Here is a 25562-nt window from a genome sequence, read left to right on the forward strand (position 1 = left end):
TCCCCCGCAGCATTGAATCCGGCCAAGGTTCCCATTTTACGGGACGTGTCATGCAGAACATCCTCACGATATTTGGCATCACCCAAAAATTCCACATAGCATACCACCCACAGTCGAATGGTATCGTGGAGCGCATGAATCGGACCCTAAAAACTACCCTCAGAAAAATGGTCCAGCAGAACAACACCACTTGGGACTCAGTCCTCCCTTTTGCGCTGATGTTTTTGCGTAACACAATTTCCACTTCCACAGGTTACACCCCCCCCACACTCCCTCATGACCGGACGCCCCATGAAAGGCACAGAATATTTGCTAGGTTTGGACTTGACCAGCCCCGAAGTGACGGCCCTCACACACGAGAAAGCAGTAGAACAATTGGTTGAAAATGTTAAAACGGCTCAGCTAGCAGCTGCAGTAAAATTGGGCACAAGGAAGAAACCGAGCAAGGCTTGTTTTGACAAGACAGTGCATGCGACTGAGTACAGTATCGGACAGCAAGTTATGCTCTCTGTATATAACCCCAGCACATTCCTGTCACCAAAATACTCGGGTTCGTATTCCATTGCGGACAAAGTATGCCCTTCCGTTTATAAAATAAAGTATCCCAATGGTAAGACTGCGTGGTTTCATAGAAATCAGCTGGAGGTATATGGAACACAGTCGAACCACGCACACCACGTCATGCTTGACGCAGCACACCACACCCCGCCCACAGCCAACGTAACTCTACCTTCCCCCAACACGTCCAGCCCAGCCACGGACTCGACCTCGACTCCACCCCCGAGATATACACTCCGCCCCGGAACACCCACAGACTGCAGCAGCAGAGACAGCGACTGTGACTCTGACGATAGCCACAGCACGCCTCTCTACTATCCCCATGCAACAGGACCCACACCTAGCAATTCAGACTACGATCCAAGTGATCCCTTCATGATCACTTTCCTAAATAAACCCCACCACTGACCACCGAACTACACTGACGACCCCGATTTTGTCCACACACAACTAGACACCAACTACTGGCACCGAGATAACTTGTTCCGACTCGTCCGCAACGACGAGAGCGACCCACCTCACACCATGCAGCCCTTTCAGCCCTCATACACTCAAGAGTTTGGCACCCGGGAGAAGATGACGACCTTGGGTCTGACTCCCAAACCGAGAACGCCTTTGCGACCCTGTTCGCAACCGATAACTGAGGTGTCCAGATGATGTTTTAAAAGGAACCGCTTGGGAGAAGTGTTGTCCTTTCTGATGGAACTTGCAGAATGTTTTATGTTGTGTGTACGTTTGTTAAATATTGTATGTCCGACAGGAGAATTATTTCTCACTGCCGCACGCCTATTCGGCCGAAACCTCTGAGGACTTGCCTGCAGAGACTCACCATTGCCAGACACCAGTTCGGCTGAAACCTCTGAGGACTTGTCTGCAGAGACTAGTTAAGGAACCAGACGCCCGTTCGTAACTGCCCTTCTGGTTCAAAGGATAGAACCACTACGGCAGCCCCACCACGGTGGCTACATTTTTGCCCGTTCTTGTCGGTTGCTCAGGCAGTGGAGAAACGGCTTGAGACCCGCCCTGCCTGGGGACCCCCCCTCTGGTCAACTACGCTCGGGTAGGAGAGATACGGCATTGGTAGCCGTCCTACCCGGGGACTCCATCCAAATCGTACCCGTCGCGGCCCATACGCACCTCATTTTGGCACTTTCAGTTCAAAAAGTTTTCTTTTGTTTTAGGTAACCTTTAGGTTGCCAACCGCCTGCTATTTACATCCTGGAACATTTGGATGGTAAATCAGCTCTGGTTCATTATTGGGAAGTGTGCCGTGTCCTAAAATTTGTTTTTTGAAAAAAAATGAGGGAGTCACACATAGTGACCAATTATAAAGGGAATAATTGGCACCACAGGACAGACACACTAGTGTACAAGATATTAAACAAAGATAGTTACAGGCACTATGCTTGTTTCCACAGAACTCCTGAAGCTCCAGGACCGGAGAAGAGAAGAAAGAAAAGGAAAGAGAAGAGCCATGAGGACTTCCTTCATGTGGATCACCCTCATGATTTTGGACTTTTAGTTGCGCGTGAACGCGAACCCCATGAACTCAAGCCCCCCAGCTGTTAATGTTTCACTTCCCCGCAGTACCCAGAGCCCAGTCACCAGTGACACTACAGCATCTTGGTGTGCCAGGTTTATAACCTGATACTCTCGGTCCTATGTAATCGATACATTACTAGCATTAGCGATACTCTGCTGCATAGTGCAGACTATGCGTCTACGGAAACGGAGGAGAGCCTACCGCGCTCGAACCCCGGTATATAGGATCAGATCCCCTATGTTCGGTTACGACCATACCCCCGACCCCCGCGGTCTATAATAAAGTGCGTTCACTTGTGTTTATTGTAAATAAAGAAATGTAAAAAACTTTTCATGAGCAAATTGTATGATCCTGAGCTTGACTGCCAAGCCAGGAAAGACTATGAAATGCTATGATTTTGTTGTATGATTGAGGAAGGTAGGATAATGAAATGTTTAAGTGAGTGTAGTGTATGAAGAATAGTTAGAGGTTCCCAGTTTATTGTTTTGTAATGCATGTCCCTGTCTGACATAGCGCCCTTAGAATTGTTAGTTAAACAATTTTTGTGCATAGCTATGGTCAGTACAGAGGCCATGAAGGAAGTGCCCCCCCCCCCCCCCCCAGGTCAGGGAATGGAAAGCAACATAGTTATGTGATCCTTCACGCTTCGCGTTAGGATCACAAGGAGGGAATGTAGCCAGTTAAAATGGCTAACTCCCGATTTAGAATGGCTAACCCCCGATTTAAAACGGCGAACGGCAAAGGCTGATGGGAAAGTCAGCCAACAGGACACAAACAAGCAGCTGCGGGTTGAGTGTGTATTTACCTCTGGAAAGGCCAGACAAGATCGATACCGGCAACCATCAGCATAACAAAACACCAGCCATCTGCATACTAATGAGCAATCCCCGGGAACAATGAGCAACATTTAGATACATAAAGCCAACCCAGACTCGTCGGCGCCAGCAGAAGCCTACACAAAGGGAGGTGAACCACCTCAAGTCTGCCCATCGATCAAGGAATGACTCCAGCATTGGAGAAAATCGAACCAAGTGATTGTCCCAATCACTTGGAACCAGGTACAGGGTCCGCCCCGAAAGGCGGGAAGCCCCTGGGGACTATAAGAATAGAGGCCAAGTTCAAATCGGCCCTCTGCTTCTCTTCTTGACCGGGTCACTCAGCAACGCGAACCAACCCTTGACAGTGACCGGTCCAGCCATCACTGAAATCCAGTAAGTCTTACTTCAACGCTCGCTACTAGATAGGCGCTCCTAGCTACCAATCTGTACCAACTTCAAATCCCGCAGACTCAGAACCCAAACGAAAAGCCATTTGTTTCCCTGACCTGGTGGGCCAGTTCCAAGTTAAGTATTGGCCTGTTAGTCGTAGAAGTAGCTTAGACGTAGAATTTATGCATGAGTAGTGATTACTGTGTATAATAAATGGGCTTTGATTTAAATCTTAGTAAGCGGTGTATTGGATTATTGATCATTACTCGGACTTGAACCACATGGCGGTATCAGAAAGATACCTGGCGACTCAAGAGCAAAGGTGATAAAACTGAGCAATTAAACTAAGGCAAAGGTTAGCAACACAACACAACCTTCCTCAATCATACAACAAAATTCCACCTCCTGTCCCACCAGGGGCGACAATACTCTTGACCACTGCTACTCAAAAATCAAGGGCGCCAACCGTTCCATCCCCCGACCGCACTTTGGGAAATCAGACCATAAGACGGTGCTCCTTCTCCCGGCACACAAGCAGAAACTCAAGTGGGAGAATCCAGCTAAGAAGGTTGTGCAGTGCTGGTCCGAGGAGACAGAAGAGCTCTTACATCACTGCTTAGAGACAGTTGACTGGTCCATATTTAAGAATTCAGCGACCAACTTAAATGAGTATGCCACCATCGTCACAAACTTCATCAGCAAATGTGTGGACGACTGCGTGCCAAAGAAAGCAGTACGTGCGTTCCCCAACTCCGGAAACCATGGCTCAATCGAGAGATTGACTCCTTACTGAAGGACAGATCTAAGGCGTTCAAGGCAGACGACCCTGACCTATACAAGAAATCCAGGTACGACCTCCGCAAAGCCATCAGAGATGCCAAGAGAGAATATCAAACCAAGCTAGAGTCACAGACAGACTCCCGGCGGTTGTGGCAAGGACTAAACAACATAACGGGCTACAAAGCGAAGCCGAACAGTATCTCTGGCAGCAGCGCACCCCTCCCCGATGAACTCAATGCATTCTATGCTTGGTTCGAGCAGGTAACCAACAATCTGCTGTCGAGTGCCCCAGCAGCCCATAATTCACCCATACCCACCATCACAGCTTCCGAAGTCAGATTGGCCTTCCTGAAAGTGAACCCTCGGGAGGCGACGGGTCCGGACGGGATCCCTGGTCGTGCACTCAGAGTCTGCGCGGACCAGCTGGCAGAGGTATTCGTGGACATCTTTAATCTGTCCCTACTCTACTCCGAGGTCCCCACCTGCTTCAAGAAGACCACCACCATACTGGTACCAAAGAAGAACCAGGCAACGTGCCTCAATGACTACCGGCCAGTGGCCCTGACTTCAGTCGTAATGAAGTGCTTCGAGAGGGTGATCATGAAGCGCATCACCTCCATACTCCCAGAACGCCTTGATCCACTGCAATTCGCATACCGCTGCAACCGGTCCACATCAGACACCATTTCCCTGGCCCTACACTCATCCCTAGAGCATCTCGAAAACAAGGACTCCTACATTAGACTCCTATTTATTGACTACAGCTCCGCCTTCAACACCATAATCCCCGCCAAGCTCATATCAAAGCTCCAAAACCTAGGACTTGGCTCCCCACTCTGCAACTGGATCCTCGATTTTCTGACCAACAGACCACAATCAGTAAGAATGAACAACACCTCCTCCACAATAGTCCTCAACACCGGCGCCCCTCAAGGCTGCGTACTTAGCCCCCTACTCTACTCCCTGTACACACACGACTGCGTGGCAAAATTTGGTTCCAACTCCATCTACAAGTTTGCTGACCATAGTGGGCCGGATTGCGAATAACGACGAGTCAGAATACAGGCGAGAGATAGAGAATCTAGTGGAGTGGTGTAGCGACAACAATCTCTCCCTCAGGGGCTGGTTTAACACACTGGGCTAAATCGCTGGCTTTTAAAGCAGACCAAGCAGGCCAGCAGCACGGTTCAATTCCCGTATCAGCCTCCCCGAACAGGCGCCGGAATGTGGCGACTAGGGGCTTTTCACAGTAACTTCATTGAAGCCTACTTGTGACAAAAAGCGATTTTCATTTCATTTTTTTTCATTTCCATGCCAGCAAAACTAAAGAGCTGCTAATTGACTTCAGGAAGCTAAGTACTGTACACACCCCTGTCAGCATCAACGGGGCCGAGGTGGAGATGGTTAGCAGTTTCAAATTCCTAGGGGTGCACATCTCCAAAAATCTGTCCTGGCCCACCCACGTCAACCCTACCACCAAGAAAGCAAAACAGCGCCTATACTTCCTCAGGAAACTAAGGAAATTCGGCATGTCCACATTAACCCGTACCAACTTTTACAGATGCACCATCGAAAGCATCCTATCGGGCTGCATCACAGCCTGGTATGGCAACTGCTCGGCCCAGGACCTCAAGAAACTTCAGAGAGTCGTGAACACCGCCCAGTCCATCACACGAACCTGCCTCCCATCCATTGACTCCATCTACACCTCCCGCTGCCTGGGGAAAGCGGGCAGCATAATCAAAGATCCCTCCCACCCGGCTTACTCACTCTTCCAACTTCTTCCATCGGGCAGAAGATACAGAAGTCTGAGAACACGCACGAACAGACTCAAAAACAGGTTCTTCCCCACCGTCACCAGACTCCTAAATGACCCTCTTATGGACTGACCTCATTAGCACTACACCCTGTATGCTTCATCCGATGCCAGTGCTTATGTAGTTACATTGTATATGTTGAGTTGCCCTATTATGTATTTTCTTTTATTCCCTTTTCTTCTCATGTACTTAATGATCTGTTGAGCTGCTCGCAGAAACATACTTTTCACTGTACCTCGGTACACGTGGCAATAAACAAATCCAATCCAATCCAACAGCGTCAATAGACAGAAGCGGCAAGCAAGCAGATCCACGATGCGAAGGATCCCCTGCCGCTCCCGTGAGAGGGAGACCAGCGACCCGAAAATGATCACCCCCCATCAGGCGATGGATGGAAGGCATTCCTCACCAGAGAACAGAAGGAGATGAGAGACAACATTCGGGCTGAATAAAGGTGGCAGTGGCAGAGGCAGTGTGGATGACCAGCTCCTTTACATCTCGGATCAACAAAGCAGCATGGGAGGGATCATGAAGATCCTGAGAGAGTTTGGAGCCTACAAACTCAACTCGAACAAGAGTCAAGTCTTCCCTGTGAACCCGAGAGGGGGAGGGCCAGAGCTGGGGCGACTGCCAATCAAACTAGCCCAAAACAAGTTCCGCGACCTGGGGATCCAGACTGCCCATGACTGGACACGGATCCACAAGTGGAACCTGGCCAGTCTGTCGGAGGAAGTAAAAAATAACCGACAGAGGTGGGCTACACTCCCACTCTCCCTTGTGGGGAGGGTACAGACGACCAAGATGAACGTGCTGCACAACTTCCTCTTCCTGTTTAGATCCATACTGATCTACTTTTCTTTTTTGGTCGACAAAATAATTATGCCGTTTGCGTGTGTGTGTGTGTGTGTGTGGGAGAAAGGGGGGGGGGGGAGAGAGAGAGCGAGAGCGAGGGAGGGAGAGAGAGAACCCAAGGAAAGTCCCAGAGAAGAAGAAACATGGGAAACATGCTCTCCCAAACCAACAATACTACCACTGGCAGCCACGGTGGAAAGAGTGAGGAGGTGGTTGAAGGAACCAGACACAGAATGGGGGAGGATGGAGTCCTGTACAGGGATGACCCTCCGAGCCCTCACCACAAAACACTCAGTCATCCCAGCGATGGCAACCAAGCTCCAAACCTGGAACCAGATGAGGCAGCACTTGGCTTGACTGAAACGGACCCAGAGACACACAATGCTGGAGGAACCTCTGGACATGGGTAACCTGGAAGGGGGAACCTCGGGGGCATTATGAATGACTATCAGAAAGAGCAGTCTCCCCACTGAATGAAACACGGGAAAAATGGGAGGAAGAACTCGGGATGGAAATAAGGTGTGGATTCTGGAGCGAAGCACAGAACAGGGCCAACTGTACCTCCACTGGTGCAAGGCAAGTGGAGGTGAGTGACTTGGGTTACAGGAAGATACAGACGGGATGGTCAAATGTACGGATAATTGGCAGATGGAATTTAACCCTAAAAAGGGTGAGGTGATACACTTTGGAAGGAGTAACTTAACAAGGAAGTATACTATGAAAGTTTGACACTGGAAAGTTCCGAAGAACAAAGGGACCTTGGAGTGTTTGTCCGTAGATCTCTGAAGGCAGTATTTTCTTTCTTTCTCGTCAGTATTTACTGTTGATAAAGGCACGAATGTTCGGTATTCAGGGAAATAGGGGCAGCACGGTAGCACAAGTGGAGAGCACTGTTGCTTCACAGCGCCAGGGTCCCAGGTTCGATTCCCGGCTTGGGTCTCTGTCTGTGCGGAGTCTGCACGTTTTCCCCGTGTCTGCGTGGGTTTCCTCCGGGTGCTCCGGTTTCCTCCCACAGTCCAAAGATGTGCAGGTTAGGTGGATTGGCTGTGCTAAATTGCCCTTAGTATCCAAAACGGTTAGGAGGGGTTATTGGGTTACGGGGATAGGGTGGAAGTGAGGGCTTAAGTGGATCGATGCAGACTCAATGGGCCGAATGGCCTCCTTCTGCACTGTATGTTCTATGTTCTAAATAAAACTCTTGGAGGAGTGTACATAGAGGTGGTGCTAGAGGTATTAAAGCGCATCAAGATATATAAATCCACGGGACCTGATGAAATGTATCCCAGGATGTTGTGGGAGGCTTGGGAGGAAATTGCCCGCCCGCTAGCTGAGATATTTGAAACATCCACAGCCACAGAAGAGGTGCTTGAAGATTGCAGGGTGGCAAATGTTGTGCCCTTGTTTAAGAAGGGCTGTAGGGATGAGCCTGGGAACTACAGACCGGTTAGCCTTACTTCTGTAGTGGGTAAATTGTACGAAGGTATTCTGAGGGACAGGATCTACAGGCAGTTAGACAGGTAAGGGCTAATTAGGGAAAGTCAGCATGGCTTTGTAAGGGGAAAGTCATGTCTCATGAATTTGATTGAGTTTTTTGAAGGGGTAACCAAGAAGGTAGATGTGGGCAGTGCAGTCGACGTGATCAAGGCACCGCATGGTAGGTTGTTGTAAAAGGTTAATCATAGAATCATAGAATTTACAGTGCAGAAGGAGGCCATTCGGCCCATCGAGTCTGCACCGGCACTTTGAAAGAGCACCCTAGCCAAGCCCACACCTCCATCCTATCCCCATAACCCAGTAACCCCATCCAACACTAAGGGCTCACATAATCCAGGGTGAGGTAGGCAATCGGATACAAAATTGGCTTGGCTACCAAAGCCAAAGGATGGTTGTGGAGGGTTGTTTATCAAACTGGAGGCCTGTGACCAGCCATGTGCCTCAGGGATCGGTGCTGGGCCCACTGTTATTTGTTATATATATTAATGATTTGGATGAGAATTTAGGAGGCATGGTTAGTAAGTTTGCAGATGACACCAAGATTGGTGGCATAGTGGAGTGTAGAAGGTTATCTAGGATTGCAACAGGATCTTGACCAATTGGGCCAGTGGGTCATGAATGGCAGATGGAGTTTAATTTGGATAAATGTGAGGTGATGCATTTTGGTAATGGTAGGGAGTTGGGGAGAGTTACAGAACAAAGAGATCTAAGAGTACAGGTTCAGAGCTCCTTGACGGTGGAGTTGCAGGTGGACAAGGTGGCGAAGAAGGCATTCAGCATGCTCGGTTTTATTGGTCAGAATATTCAATATAGGAGTTGGGACATCTTGTTGAAGTTGTACAAGACATTGGTAAGACCATACATGGAATACTATGTTCAGTTCTGGTCACCCTATTATAGGAAGGACATTACATAGATACATAGAAGATAGAAGCAGGAGGAGGCCTGAAGAGCAGGTGTGAAGAAATGTCTCCTATCTCTGTCCAAAATGGTTTACCCTGAATCCTCAGACTGTGACCCCTGGTCCTGGACACACCCATTAATGGTAATATCTTCCATGCATCTACCCTGTTAGAATTTTATAAGTCTCTATGAGATCCCCCCCTCATTCTTCTGAACTCCAGCGAGAACAATTGCAACCTAGTCAATCTCTCCTCATATGAAAAAAATGAAATGAAATGAAAATCACTTATTGACACAAGTAGGCTTCAATGAAGTTACTATGAAAAGCCCCCAGTCGCCACATTCTGGCACCTGTTCGGGAAGGCTGGTACGGGAATTGAACCGTGCTGCTGGCCTGCCTTGGTCTGCTTTCAAAGTCAGCGATTTAGCTCTGTGCTAAACCAGCCCCTGCATGACAGACCCGCCATCCCTGGAATCAGTCTGGTAAATCTTCGCTGCACTCCCTCGAGAGCAAGAACATTCTTCCTCAGAGAAAGAGATCAAAACTGCACACAATACTACAGGTGTGGCCTCACCAAGGCCTTGTACAATTGCAGCATCACATCTCTGCTTCTATACTCGAAACCTCTCGCAATGAAGGCCAATATACCATTAACCTTCTTTACCGCCTGCTGCACCTGCATGCTTACCTTCAGTGAATTGTGCACAAGGACACCCAGGTCCCGCTGGAGATGCCCCTCTCCCAATTTACAACCATTCAGGTCGTAATCTGCCTTTCAGGTGAGAGCGGAGAGATACAAAATGCTCACAGAGGGTGGTGAGCATTTGGAACGGGCTGCCAGAGGCAGTGGTAGAGGCGGGTACAATTTTTTCCTTTAAAAAAGTTAGACAGTTACATGGGCAGGGTGGGTATAGAGGGATATGGGCCAAATGTGGGCAAGTGGAACTAGCTTAGGGATGGAAACTGGGCGGCATGGACAAGCTGGACCGAAGGGCCTGTTTCCATGCTGTAAATATCTATGACTCTATGGCAGAAGAGCAGGTTAATAGGGTGGTGGAAAAGGCAGATGGGACACTCGCTTTTATAAATCGGGACATAGATTACAAAAGTAGAGAGGTCATGATGAAGCTGTATACAGCTGGAGCTTCACATCCTTTAAAAATGACATGGATGAGTATTTGGCATCCCATAACATTCAAAGCTATGGGCCAAGTACTGGCAAGTGGTATTCGGTGGGTAGGTCAGGGCCTTTCTTGCCTCAGTGCAGACTCAATGGGCCGAAGGGCCTCTTCTGCACTGTAATATTCTGTGATTCTGGGAGATACTGGAACTAAGTAACAAGTTGAAATGAAGGGGTCTTCCATTTAAGAGAGAGATGAGGGTCATGTGGCTTTGCAATTCTCTTTCCTGGAGAATGGTGGAGACAGGGAGATGCAGATACATTCTAGACTGACAAGGGAGCCAAAAAATATCACGGGAGGTGGAAAGTGGAGTTGAGGCCACAATCAGACCAGCCATGATCTTATTGAATAGTGGGGCCGATTTGAGGGGCTGAATGGCCTACTCCTGCTCCTAATTTGTACGTTTGTATGTTTTCCTTTTATAGATAAGAGTAATTCTACAAACCTGCCTGCTTTTATTTGTTGGAGTGTCTTCTGTGCAGGCTTGTTTCTTTCTTTTCTGGCTCTGCTTTGTTTCTAGACTGCTGCTCAGATGTTGCTGTGGGGTCATTTCCAAGCTTTCAGAGTAAGTCTTGCCCACAAAATGATTCAGTGTGGGAATGTGGGAAGCAGCAAGTTCCAAGCTGCTGCTTCCAATTTCAGGCTTGTTGTCAGAACAGTCAAGGACCCCAATCCTGCATCTTGCAACTATAAACTTGCCCTTCTGACAACCAATCTGTCTGCTATGTGGCTACTGTACTCGGATAATTTTTAACCTCTCAGGGTCCTGTCTGTATTGGAGTCTTTTGCACTGTTGAACTCTTAAGGATCTTCAGCCAGTCCAGGTAAGCAGCCAGCTGTCACTCTATTGTATTTGACAATTCTTCCAGCTCTGTCACTCTGTGGTACTTGGTGCTCTTCAACATTTCTCAATTTTGCTTCTTCTGTTTCTGACTCATATAGGAGTGACAGGAACTCAAACAATATGTAACCAGTATGTGGCTCATTATCGTAACTTGAACATATATAGACACGGGTAAAGCAGCACTTTACTCGATTAATCTACACCCACAATTCCCAGGTCATAGAATACCTACAGTACAGAAGGAGCCATTTGGCCCATCGAGACTGGATCGACCCTCTGAAAGAGCACCCTACCTAGGCTCACTCCCTCGCAACCCCATAACCCCATCTAGCCACCTACCACTAAGTGATAATTTAGCATGACGAATCCATCTAACCTGCACATCTTTGGACTGGTCACAGGAAGCTTGGCATCACTTCCTTCAGTGATTCCCTTAAAATGATTCTATAACACCTGGTAAAAGACCTAGAGCATAATTAGATGTTCAACAGCTTAAATTTTAAGTGTTATAAAAAAAAAAGATTTTTCTTACCTTAATGGTTAACTTCATATTTTGCTATTCTTGTATCTTGGATGTCGCATGGGGCTACTCACACTAAGTTACATTAATGGATAGACAATGTGCTTTTTGCCAGGATGGAGGTATACTCCTTTAAGACCAAAGTCTAAGTGGTAAGATTGTTTGGTCAAGAAATAGGCAGGGCAGGTTGTTATGCGTTTCTTAGTTTCAGGCAGGAGATTATATGTGCAAATGCTGTTTTGCATCAATAACACATGACATGAAAACCGTGGTTTGTGCATAAGTGTCGACATACCACTTTTAATAAAGTAAAAAATAGATTGGGTTTTCTTTTTTGCAGAAAGCTCCACAACGCCATCAAGTGGCAGCTACATGATACATCAAGAATAACTGACTGCAAAGAACATACAACAAAACAATGGCTGAAGATCCACTACTCAATTATTTCTTTATTACTCTGTATATTTGATTTGATTTATTATTATCACATGTATTAGTACACAGTGAAAAGTATTGTTTCTTGCATGCTGTACAAACAATGCATACCGTACCTAGGGAAGGAAGGAGAGACTGCAGAATATGTTACATTTATAGCAAGGTGTAGAGAAAAGATCAACTTAATACGAGGTAGGTCCATTCAAAAGTCTGATGGCAGTAGGGAAGTGTAGCCACCTGAGTTGGCCACTTCCCAACTTAAAATGGAGAACCGCAAAGGCTGAAGGGAAATTCAGCCAACACAGGCAAAGACTAGCAAATACAGAAATCATGTGTATTGGAACCTGTAAGGAACCAGACTGCACTGAAACCAGCAGCCATCTGCATAGTAATGCAGCAGCCATCTACATAGTAATGTGCGATTCCAGGGCACAATCGCAACAGCTAAGGTGAATAAAGCCAAGCCAGACTCCTCGGTGCCAGCAGGAGCCAAGACAAAGGAAGGCCAACGATCAGGGAACCGCTCCAGCATTGGAGAAATCGATCCAAGTGATCGGAAAGTAGTACAATCACTTGGAACCAGGTATGGGGTCCGCCCCGAAGGGCGGGAAGCCCCTGGGGACTATAAAGTAAAGCCCCCAAGTTCAAATCGTCCTTCTTTGGCAGGGTCACTCAGCAACTTGAATCAACCCGTGAGAGTGACCTGTCTTGTTGCCGCCAAGCAAGTAAGTCTCAAGTCAATGCTCGCTACGAGATAGGCACTCCTAGCTACCAGTCCATACCAGCTTTTGAATCCTGCAGACTCAGGACCTGAACAAAAGGCCATTTGTTCCCCTGACCTGGTGGGCCACTCCGAAGCGAAGTATAGGCCTTTTAGTGCTAGAAATAGCCTAGAAAGTAGAGTTTATGCATGAGTAGTGATTTACTGTGTATAATAAATGTGTTTTGATTTGAATCTTACTAATTGGTGTGTTGAGTTAATGATCATTACTTGAACTTGAACCTTGTGGCAGTATCATAAAGATACCTGGCGACTCTAGAGCAAAGGTTATAAAACAGAGTCAATTGAACCAACCAAAAGTTAGCAACAGAAGAAGCTGTTCTTGAGTCGGTTGGTACGTGACCTCAAACTTTGGTATCTTTTTCCTGATGGAAGGAGGTGGAAAAAAGTATGTCCAGGGTGCGTGGGGTCATTAATTATGCTGGCTGCCTTTCCGAGGCAGCGGGAATTATAGATAGAGTCAATGGATGGGAGGCTGGTGTGCGTGATGGATTGAGCTACTGTCATGTGAGAGTACCTTTAAGAAATGGATGTTTATAAATGGGTGTGTATATAAATATCTGTAGTGAGAGTACTTTTAAGAAATGGATGTTTATTACTGCAGTGATGTCAGAGAGTGGGTGGAGCTGGGCTGTGTCAGCTTTTTACTTTAGTTTTAGGCTGTTTGCTGCAGGGTGTGTTTTAGTTTCGTTTTCAGTGTTGGAGCTGAAGTCAGACAAAGCAGGTGTACTGCTGTTCTCTGCCATGAAAAGACTATCTCTTGATCATTTGGTGAATTCAGAATTATAAATGTTTTCAGTAGTGAATGTAAACTTGATGTGTTTCTGTTGAAAGGTGTTTCTTTTATCTTCTGGATGTTGTTTGGGAAGTTATTCAGCATTACTTAGTGTTGTATTCTTTGGGAGTTGTATTTGAATTGATGGTTGCTAAGATGTTCACTGTATGTTTTAAAAAGGTGAGCTTGAGTTCATAGAATAAACATTGTTTTGCTTTTAAAAAAATACTTTTCCATTTCTATTGTACCAAAAATAACAGAAAATGCTGGAAATACTCAGCAGTTCAAGCAGCATCACAAGATAGAAACTGAGTTAATGATTCAGGTTAATTACCTTATCATCTGACAGGATAGGAAAGGTACATGACAATCAAAGACTTTGGGAGAGAAGGGGAGGGGGAAGGAGGAATACATTTTTTTTGCTGCAAACCTCAACTGTAGTCAAAGTTTTTTACCTTCCTGAAGAACGTCTTTGAAAGTGATCCTCTCTCTGGAGATTGCAATGTCCTTTACCCTGGCCTTTGCCTCTGCTAGTGTAACACTTTTGAGGTCATTTTTTTCTATCCGTAGTGTTGGGTAACCTGCAGAGAAAACAAAGAGTAAAGCATGTTACCAACACTATATTAACTTAAGTGTTGCATTCAAAAGTCACAGGGTGTTGAACCACAGGATTAATGAAACAGGAAGTTATAGCAAGAGAGATAAATGGGAGAAGAGCGAGAGAGCAACAGGTGTAAGGAGGAGAGCGCCAAGAGAAATAGGAAATGGGAGTACATTAAAAAAGGAAAGGAACTGGTCTTGTTTTATAGGTAAAATTCAAATTATCAGAGTAATAGTGGTAGCCAACTTAAACAACAGAATTATTAGTGTTCAGTTAATTGTGAAAGATTAAGATTGAATTGAATCGGTTAGGATTGTATTCGCTGGAGCTCAGAAGAATGAGGGGGGATCTCATAGAAACGTATAAAATTCTAACAGGACTAGAAAGGGTAGATGCAGGAAGGATGTTTCTGTTAAAGGTCACGAGAGGGGGGAGCACGAGGGATGGGGAGCCAGCGAGCGGGGTGAGGGAGCCAGCGAGCGGGGTGAGGGAGCCAGCGAGCGGGGTGAGGGAGCCAGCGAGCGGGGTGAGGGAGCCAGCGAGCGGGGTGAGGGAGCCAGCGAGCGGGGTGAGGGAGCCAGCGAGCGGGGTGAGGGATGCGGGGGGAGCATGCGCGTTTGAACGCGGAAGCAGGCGACAGGGGAGTGCGCGCGAGCAGGAGCGAGAGAGGGGGAGCGAGAGAGGGGGAGCGGGAGAGGGGGAGCGGGAGAGGGGGAGCGGGAGAGGGGGAGCGGGAGAGGGGGAGCGGGAGAGGGGGAGCGGGAGAGGGGGAGCGGGAGAGGGGGAGCGGGAGAGGGGGAGCGGGAGAGGGGGAGCGGGAGAGGGGGAGCGGGAGAGGGGGAGCGGGAGAGGGGGAGCGGGAGAGGGGGAGCGGGAGAGGGGGAGCGGGAGAGGGGGAGCGGGAGAGGGGGAGCGGGAGAGGGGGAGCGGGAGAGGGGGAGCGGGAGAGGGGGAGCGGGAGAGGGGGAGCGGGAGAGGGGGAGCGGGAGAGGGGGAGCGGGAGAGGGGGAGCGGGAGAGGGGGAGCGGGAGAGGGGGAGCGGGAGAGGGGGAGCGAGAGAGGGGGAGCGAGAGAGGGGGAGCGAGAGAGGGGGAGCGAGAGAGGGGGAGCGAGAGAGGGGGAGCGAGAGAGGGGGAGCGAGAGAGGGGGAGCGAGAGAGGGGGAGCGAGAGAGGGGGAGCGAGAGAGGGGGAGCGAGAGAGGGGGAGCGAGAGAGGGGGAGCGAGAGAGGGGGAGCGAGAGAGGGGGAGCGAGAGAGGGGGAGCGAGAGAGGGGGAGCGAGAGAGGGGGAGCGGGAGAGGGGGAGCGGGAGAGGGGGAGCGGGAGAGGGGGAGCGGGAGCGGGAGAGGGGGAGCGGGAGAGGGGGAGCGGGAGAGGGGGAGCGGGAGAGGGGAACCAGCACGCGGGCGGGAGAGGGGAACCAGCACGCGGGCGGGAGAGGGGAACCAGCACGCGGGCGGGAGAGGGGAACCAGCACGCGGGCGGGAGAGGGGAACCAGCACGCGGGCGGGAGAGGGGAACCAGCACGCGGGCGGGAGAGGGGAACCAGCACGCGGGCGGGAGAGGGGAACCAGCACGCGGGCGGGAGAGGGGAACCAGCACGCGGGCGGGAGAGGGGAACCAGCACGCGGGCGGGAGAGGGGAACCAGCACGCGGGCGGGAGAGGGGAACCAGCACGCGGGCGGGAGAGGGGAACCAGCACGCGGGCGGGAGAGGGGAACCAGCACGCGGGCGGGAGAGGGGAACCAGCACGCGGGTGGGAGTGGGGAACTAGCACGTGGGCGGGAGAGGGGAACATGTCCTTGATAACAGGTTCTATCATTTTCCCTACACATGATATCTAGACTTCCAAGAGGCATAGCATAACCACTTAACAACCTGCTGACTGAGGTCAGGGCATACAGAGTAAGGGACGAGTAGCTGAATGGATAGCTAGTTGGTGGCAAGACAGAAAGCAGTGAATATGGAAAAGGGACAGCTGCTCGGAGTAGCAGAAGTCAGGCAGCAGGATTCCACAAAGATTGGCTTCTGGACCACTGTTGTTCAACTTATATGAACAATCCAGGCTTCAGGGTTAAACATTTAAATTTGCAGATGACACAAAATTAGAGGAGATAGAAGATATGAAAGGAAGACTAATTACAATAAACTTGCAGAATGGACTATGATTGGCAATTGTACTTCAACTTAGGTAATACATTTGGTGAGCAAACGAAGGTGATATATTGCTTGGAAAATAAAAATCTAAATGGAGGAGGAGCAAAGGGATTTAACAGCACAAATGATTACATCACAGATCATAAGGCCATAATAAAAGCAAACCATGCACGAGGACAGCACAGTAGCACAAGATCAATTTCCAGCTTGAGTCTCTGTCTGTGCTGAGTCTGCACGTTCTCCGTGTCTGCGTGGATTTCCTCCGGGTACTCCAGATTCCTCCCACAAGTCCCGAAAGACGTGCTGTTAGGTAATTTGGACATTCTGAATTCTTGTGTACCCGAACAGGCACCGGAATGTGGCGACTAGGGGCTTTTCACAGGAACTTCATTGCAGTGTTTTTTTTAAATATAAATTTAGAGTAGCCAATTTTTTTTATTTTTTCCTGATTAAGGGGCAATTTAGCGTGGCCAATCCACCTAACCTGCACATTTTTGGGTTGGGGGGGGTGAAACCCACGCAGGCATGGGGAGAATGAGCAAACTCCACAGGGACAGCGACCCAGGGCCAAGATTCGAACCCGGGTCCTCTGCGCCGCAGTCCCAGTGCTAACCACTGCGCCGCATGCCGCCCTTCATTGCAGTGTTAATGTATGCCTAGAACATAGAACATACAGTGCAGTAGGAGGCCACTCGGCCCATCGAGTCTGCACCGACCCATTTAAGCCCTCACTTCCACCCTATCCCTGTAACCCAATAACCTCGCCTAACCTTTTTGGACACTAAGGACAATATAGCATGGACAATCCACCTAACCTGCACATCTTTGGACTGTGGGAGGAAACCGGAGTATCCGGTGTAAATCCATGCAGACTCGGGGAGAAAGTGCAGACTCTGCAGAGACGGTGACCCAGTGGGGAATCGAACGTGGATCCCTGGCGCTGTGCTACCGTGCTGCCCATAATGTTATTTCCCTAACTGGGAATCGAACCCGGGCCGCGTGGTGAGAGCGCCGAATCCTAACCACTAGACCACCAGGGAAGCCTACTTGTGACAATAAAGATTATTAAAGTCCATTGTTAGAGGTAGAATTAAAAGCAAAATCGGAGTTAACCTTGATTAGAGCACATTTGAAGTGCAGTATGGCAGGTGGGTGGGAACCAGCGCATTAGCTTAGAAGATGTAAAAAGTGAAGGGAAAATAGATAGCAAAAATAAGAGAACAACATCATCACCAGGTCTGCTCATACGCAGTGGTCTGAAGTATATTTGTTTCAACGCTAGAGGAGAGCAGGTAAGGCAGACGAACTTACAGCACTAATTAGTATTTGAAACTATGATGTTGTGGCTATCACAGAAACGTGGTTAAAGGAAGGGCAGGATTGGCAGCTGAATGTTGGAGGATATAGATGCTTCAGGAGAGATAGAGGGGGATGTAAAAGGGGTGGTGAAGTAGTATTACTGGTTAAGGAGAATATTATTGCCGTACTGCGGGAGGACACATCGGAGGGCTCATACATTGATGCAATTTGCATTTACAGCTCAGGAACAGGAAGGGAGCAATCATAATGTTGGGTGTTTCTGACAGACCCCTCAACTGCTAGAGAGAGATACAGAGGCAGATAGGTAGAGGGATTTTGGATAGGTACAAAAGAAACAGGGTTGTTATGGTAGGGGATTTTAACTTCCCTTGACTGGGACTCACTTAGTGCTCTGGGCTTGGATGGGGTCAGATTTGTAAGGTGTATCCAGGAATCTTCTTGATGCAATATGTAGACAGTCCAACTAGGGAAGGGGCAGTATTGGATCTGGTATTGGGCTATGAGCCGAGACAGGTGGTTCAGGTTTCAGTCGGGGAACATAGAACTGTACAGCACAGTATAGGTCCTTCGGCCCACAATGTTGTGCCAAACTAGTCTGAAACTAAGATCAAATCAACCTACTCCCAATCATTCTAGTGCACACCATATGCCTATTCAATAACCGCTTGAAAGTTCCTAAAGTGTCCGACTCCACTGCCATAGCTTGGAGTGCTTTCCACACCCCAACCACTCTCTGAGTAAAGAACCTACCTCTGACATCCCTCCTCTATCTTCCACCATGAACTTTATAGTTATGCCCCCTTGTAACAGCTACATCCACCCGAGGAAAAAGTCGCTGAACGTCCACTCTATCTATCCCTCTCATCACCTTGTACACCTTAATTAAGTCACCTCTCATCCTCCTTCGCTCCAATGAGAAAAGCCCTAGCACCCTCAACCTTTCCTCATAAGATCTCCCTTCCAATCCTGGCAGCATCCTGGTAAATCTCCTTTGCACCCTTTCCAATTCTTCCACATCCTTCCTACAATGGGGTGACCAGAACTGCACACAATACTCCAAATGTGGTCTAACCAAGGTCTTGTACAGTTGCAGCATAACCTCACAGCTCTTAAACTCAATCCCCCTGTTAATAAATGCTGACACACTACAGGCTTTCTTCACGGCTCTATCCACTTGGGTGGCAACTTTCCGAGATCTATGGACATGAACTCCGAGATCTCTCTGCTCCTCCACATTCTTCAGAACCCTGCCGTTAACCCTGAAATACGCATTTAAATTTGTCCTACCAAAATTAATCACCTCACACTTATCAGTGTTAAAATCCATCTGCCACTTTTCAGCCCAGCTCTGCATCCTATCAATGTCTCTTTGCAGCCTACAACAACCCTCCACACTGTCCACTACTCCACCAATCTTGGTGTCATCAGCAAATTTACTAACCTAACCTTCAACTCCATCATTCACGTCATTGATAAAAATCACAAATATCAGAGGACCCAGCACTGATCCCTGTGGTACACCGCTGGTGACTGGGCTACACCGCTGGTGACTGGGCTACACCGCTGGTGACTGGGCTCCATGATGAAAATTTACCATCTACCATCACCCTCTGTCTTCTATGTGATAGCCAGTTACTGATCCAATCGGCCAAATTTCCCTCCATGCTGTCTCCTTACTTTCTGCATGAGCCGACCATGGGGAACCTTATCAAACGCCTTCCTAAAATCCATATATACGACATCAACTGCTCTACCTTCATCTACACACTTAGTTACCTCCTCAAAGAATACAATCAAACTTGTGAGGCAAGACTTACCCCTCACAAATCCGTGCTGACTATCTTGGATAAAAGCTGTATCTTTCCAAATTATAATAAATCCTATCCCTTAGAACCCTTTCCAATAATTTTCCTATGAACGAAGTGAGACTAACCAGCCTATAACTCCCAGGGTTATACCTATTTCCTTTCTTGAACAAGGGGACAACATTTGCCTCTCTCCAGTCTTCTGGCACTATTCCTGTAGACAGTGAGGACATAAAGATCAAAGCCAAAGGCTCTGCAATCTCATCCATCGCCTCCCAAAGAATCTTAGGATATATCCCATCAGGCCCATGGGACTAATCCATCGCTAGGCTTCTCAAAATTTCTAACACATCTTCCTTCCGAATATCTACCTCCTCCAGCCTACGTTGCACTATCCTCCTCAACAACATGGCCCCTTTCCTTTGTGAACACAAAAGCCCCATCCAAACTATTTGAATTATAGTGGTTCCAATCAATATTTGGAAAGTTAAAGTCACCCATGACAACTACCTTGTGACTACCGCACCTTTCCAAAATCTGCAATGCAATTTTTTCCTCCACATCTCTGTTACTGTTTGGGGGCCTATAGAAAACACCTAACAAAGTGACCGCTCCTTTCCTATTCCTAGCTTCAGCCCACACTACCTCAGTAGACAGATCCTCCTCAAACTGCCTTTCTGCAGCAATTATACTATACTTGATTAACAATGCTACTCCTCCACCTCTTTTACCACCTTCCCTAATCTTACTGAAACATCTAAACCCCTGAACCTCCAACAACCATTCCTGCCCCTGTTCTATCCACGTCTTCGCAATGGCCACAACATCATAGTCCCAGGTACCAATCCATGCTTCAAGCTCACCAACCTTATTCCTGATGCTCCTCGCATTGAAGTAGACACACTTCAAACCACCTTCATGCCTGCAGGTCCACTCTTGTGACCATGGTACCTTCCTCAGTACTGCACTACCCTCAACTTCCTGACCTCTAGCAACGCTATCTCCTGGACTACAAGTCAGTTTCCCATCCCCTGCCAAATTTTGGGAGTAGTGACCACAATTCCTTACGTTTTAGGGTACTTTAGGATAGGGATGATGGGAGGTGCTAAACTGGGGAAACACAAATTACGATAACATTAGAGAGGAATTGAAGAATTTGGATTTGGGTGCGGCTGTTGGAGGGTAAACCAACATCGGTCATGTGGGAGTCAAGTGACAGTTGATTAGGATTCAGGAAAGTCACGTTCCTGAGAGAATGAAGGATAAGTATGGGAAATTTAGGGAGCCTTGGATAACGAGGGATATTGTGAATGACAAAAGGGGGCTTTTGCGCAGTCTCGAAAAGTGGGGACAGTCAAAACCCTTGAGGAGTATAAACAAGTACTTAAGCAGGAAATTAGGGGGGGCAAGGAGGAGGTCATGAAAAGTCCTTGGCAGGTAGGATTAAGGTGACTCTCAAACCTTTTTATTCATATGTAAAAAACAACAAGGTGGCCAGGGAAAGTATTGGACCACTTAAAGACAGTGGGGGGAATCTATGTGTTGAGCCAGAGGAAATGACCGATGTTCACCAAAGAAAAGGACTTTGTGGAAGATGATTCGTGGGTAGGGCGTGTGGATAGTCTGGGTCATGTCGACATTGAAAAGGAGGTATTGGTTGTTTTTAAAGACATTAAGGTAGACAAGTCTCCTGGGCCGGAGGATTTACCCCAGAATACTGAGGAGAGCAAAGGAGAAAAGTTGTAGGGCCTTGACTGACATCTTTGTATTCTCATTGGCTACAAGAGAGGTCCCGGAGCACTGGAGAATAGCTAATGTGGTACCACTCTTTAAGAAGGGTAGCAGGGATAATCCTGTAAACTATAGGCCGGTGAGCCTCACGTCGGTAGTGGGCAAATTATTGGAGAGAATTCTCAGGGACAGGATTTATACCCATTTGGAAACAAATCGCCTCATTAGCGATCGACAGCATAGTTTTGTGAAAGGGAGGTCCTGCCTCACTAACTTGATAGAGTTTTTTGAGGCGGCGATAAAAGATGATTGATGGGGGGTGGGGGACAGTGGATGTTGTTTACCTGGACTTCAGTAAAGCCTTTGACAAAATGCCTCATGGTAGACTGGTACAAAAGGTGAAGTCAAACGGGATCAGAGGTGAGGTGGCAAGATGAATACAGAAGTGGCTCGGTCACAGAAGGTAAAGGGTAGCAGTAGAAGGGTGTTTTTCTGAATGGAAGGTTGTGACTAGCTGTGTTCCACAGGGATCAGTGCTGGGGCCTCTGCTGTGTACATAAACTATTTAGAGGAAAATGTAGTTGGTCTGATTAGTAAGTTCATAAATGGCAATATAGGAATATAGGAGTATAGAAAGTCAGAGAGATCTGGGTATGCAGGTCCACAGATCTTTGAAAGTGGCAACACAAGTGGACAAGGTAGTCAAGAAAGCATACGGAGTGCTTGCCTTCATTGGGCAGGGTATAGAATATAAAAATTGGCAATCATGCTACAGTTGTATAGAACCTTGGTAATGCCACACTTGGAAAAGTGATAGATCGCCACACTACCAGAAGGATGTGGAGGCTTTCGAGAGGGAGCAGAGGAGGTTCACCGGGGTATTTACTGGTCTGGAGGGTGTTAGCTATGCGGAGAGGCCGAATAGACTCGGAATGGTTTCATTAGAAAGATGGAAGTGACCTAATAGAGGTCGACAAGGTTATGAGAGGCATGGAGTGGATGGGCAGGCACTCTTTCCCAGAGTGGAGGGGTCAGTAACCAGGGGCCATAGGTTTAAGGTCCATTGGGCAAAGTTTAGAGGAGATGTGCGAGGCAGGTTTTTTATTTTTACAAAACCTTTGGTGATGAGTGCCTGGAATGCCCTGCCGGGGGAGGTTGTGGAAGCAGATACATTAACGGTGTTCAAAAGGCATCTCGACAAATACATGGATAGGATGAGTATAGAGGGATACAGCACTAGGAAATGCTGAGGATTTTGGCAAAGTAATGGTATCATGACTGGTACAGGCTTGGGGGGCCGAAGGGCCTCTTTCTGTGCTGTACTGTTCTTGTTCTTTGAAGAATGCAGTGTGCAGTTCTGGTTGTCGCATTATAAAACGGATATTATGACACTGGTGTGGGCAAAAAAGATTTCAAAGGATGGTGCCGGAACTGCAAGGTTCCATCAGGAAAAATGAATAGGTTATGAAAGAGAGGGCTGAGACCTAATAGAGGGCTTTAAAATTATGAAAGGTTTTGTTAAAATAGACAAAGAGTGTGGAGATGAAAAAAATGTTGTTATCAAAATAAGATAATCAACAAGAAATCAAATCAAGAATTCAGAAACAATTTTTTTATGCTGAGTGTGGTCGGAATGTGAAACTTACTGTCACCAAAACTTGTATTCATTTACTGTCTTTCACATAAGGTGTTCTATAGCACTTCAAATATGACACCGACTTGCAGATAACAAAAATCTTAAGTCAAAGGGATAGATAATAAAGATTGTCTTTAAGGAGGAAATGAGATGTTTGCATGGAGGGGTTTAGGGAGGAAATTCTGCAGATTAGGCCCTAGGCAACCGAAGTGACAGCCACAAATGGTGGAACCGGGTACTCAAAAGGACAGGATTAGAGGAGCGTCAATATTTTGGATAGTTTTAAAATCGAGACATTACTTAAAAGGAGTTAGTGTACATCAGTGAGCACAGCGATTATGGGTTAACAGGATTTTGTGTGTGTAAGGACATGGACATAAGAGTTTTGAATGACCTCAAATTTACAGAGGGCATAATGTGACAGTGTAGTCAGGAGTGTGTTGGAATAATCAAGACCAGAGGTAACAGGCACAAATGAGCTGAAGGAGGGCAGGTATGAGGCAAAATTACAGAGAAAGAAACAGGCGGTCTCAGTGAAGGCATAGTCAGAAGCTCATCCCAGAGTCAAAGACGACATCAAGGTTGTAAACAGTGTGGTTTAGTCTCAGACAATTACCAGGAAGAGGTATGGAATCGATAGCTAGAGAGTCAGGGACCAAAAACAATGGCTTCCCATCATTTAATTGGAGGACATTTCTGCTCATTTAGTGCAGGATGTCAGTTAAGCAATCTAACAATTTAGAGACAGTGCAAGGGGCTAAAAATGGTGGGGTTGAGGTACATAGAACGATACAGCGCAGTACAGGCCCTTCGGCCCACGATGTTGCACCGAAACAAAAGCCATCTAACCTACACTATGCCATTATCATCCATAAGCTTATCCAATAAACTTTTAAATGCCCTCAATGTTGGTGAGTTCACTACTGTTGCAGGTAGGGCATTCCACGGCCTCACCACTCTTTGCGTAAAGAACATACCTCTGACCTCTGTCCTATATCTATTACCCCTCAGTTTAAAGCTATGTCCCCTCGTGCCAGCCATTTCCATCCGCGGGAGAAGGCTCTCACTGTCCACCCTATCCAACCCCCTGATCATTCTGTATGCCTCTATTAAGTCTCCTCTTAACCTTCTTCTCTTCAACGAAAACAACCTCAAGTCCATCAGCCTTTCCTCCTAAGATTTTCCCTCCATACCAGGCAACATCCTGGTAAATCTCCTCTGCACCCGCTCCAAAGCCTCCACGTCCTTCCTACAATGCGGTGACCAGAACTGTACGCAATACTCCAAATGCGGCCGTACCAGAGGTTTGTACAGCTGCAACATGACCTCATGACTCCGGAACTCAATCCCTCTACCAATAAAGGCCAACACTCCATAGGCCTTCTTCACAACCCTATCAATCTGGGTGGCAACTTTCAGGGATCTATGTACATGGACACCTAGATCCCTCTGCTCATCCACACTTCCAAGAACTTTACCATTAGCCAAATATTCCGCGTTCCTGTTATTCCTTCCAAAGTGAATCACCTCACACTTCTCTACATTAAACTCCATTTGCCACCTCTCAGCCCAGCTCTGCAGCTTATCTATGTCCCTCTGTAACCTGCTACATCCTTCCACACTGTCGACAACACCACCGACTTTAGTGTCGTCTGCAAATTTACTCACCCACCCTTCTGCGCCCTCCTCTAGGTCATTAGTAAAAATGACAAACAGCAACGGCCCCAGAACAGATCCTTGTGGTACGCCACTTGTAACTGAACTCCATTCTGAACATTTCCCATCAACCACCACCCTCTGTCTTCTTTCAGCTAGCCAATTTCTGATCCACATCTCTAAATCACCCTCAATCCCCAGCCTCCGTATCTTCTGCAATAGCCTACCGTGGGGAACCTTATCAAACGCTTTACTGAAATCCATATACACCACATCAACTGCTCTACCCTCGTCTACCTGTTCAGTCACCTTCTCAAAGAACTCGATAAGGTTTGTGAGGCATGACCTACCCTTCACAAAGCCATGCTGACTATCCCTGATCATATTATGCCTATCTAGATGATTATAAATCTTGTCTCTTATAATCCCCTCCAAGACTTTACCCACTACAGACGTGAGGCTCACCGTCTATAGTTGCCGGGGTTGTCTCTACTCCCCTTTTTGAACAAAGGGACCACATTTGCTATCCTCCAGTCCTCTGTCACTATTCCTGTAGCCAATGATGACATAAAAATCAAAGCCAAAGGTCCAGCAATCTCTTCCCTGGCCTCCCAGAGAATCCTAGGATAAATCCCATCAGGCCCCGGGGACTTATCTATTTTCAGCCTGTCCAGAATTGTCAACACCTCTTCCCTACGTACCTCAATGCCATCTATTCTAATAGCCTGGGTCTCAGCATTCTCCTCCACAACATTATCTTTTTCCTGAGTGAATACTGACGAAAAATATTCATTTAGTATCTCGCCTATCTCTTCAGACTCCACACACAACTTCCCATCCCTGTCCTTGACTGGCCCTACTCTTACCCTAGTCATTCGCTTATTCCTGACATACCTATAGAAAGCTTTTGGGTTTTCCTTGATCCTACCTGCCAAATACTTCTCATGTCCCCTCCTTGCTCGTCT

The 25562-nt window shown here is 47.6% G+C and overlaps 1 protein-coding gene across 1 annotated transcript in view; it reads right to left on the reverse strand.

Annotated features, from left to right (window-relative positions):
- Nucleotides 1-25562, reverse strand: part of LOC140390089 (tyrosine-protein kinase RYK-like) — a 352210-nt gene that overhangs the window by 272647 nt on the left and 54001 nt on the right. Inside the window, exon 6 of the mRNA XM_072474993.1 lies at nucleotides 14148-14273. Within this exon, the coding sequence (XP_072331094.1) occupies nucleotides 14148-14273 (126 nt within the window). The remainder of the gene's footprint in view (nucleotides 1-14147; nucleotides 14274-25562) is intronic.

Source organism: Scyliorhinus torazame, chromosome 14 (assembly GCF_047496885.1).
Source record: "Scyliorhinus torazame isolate Kashiwa2021f chromosome 14, sScyTor2.1, whole genome shotgun sequence".
NCBI classification, from domain to species: domain Eukaryota; kingdom Metazoa; phylum Chordata; class Chondrichthyes; order Carcharhiniformes; family Scyliorhinidae; genus Scyliorhinus; species Scyliorhinus torazame.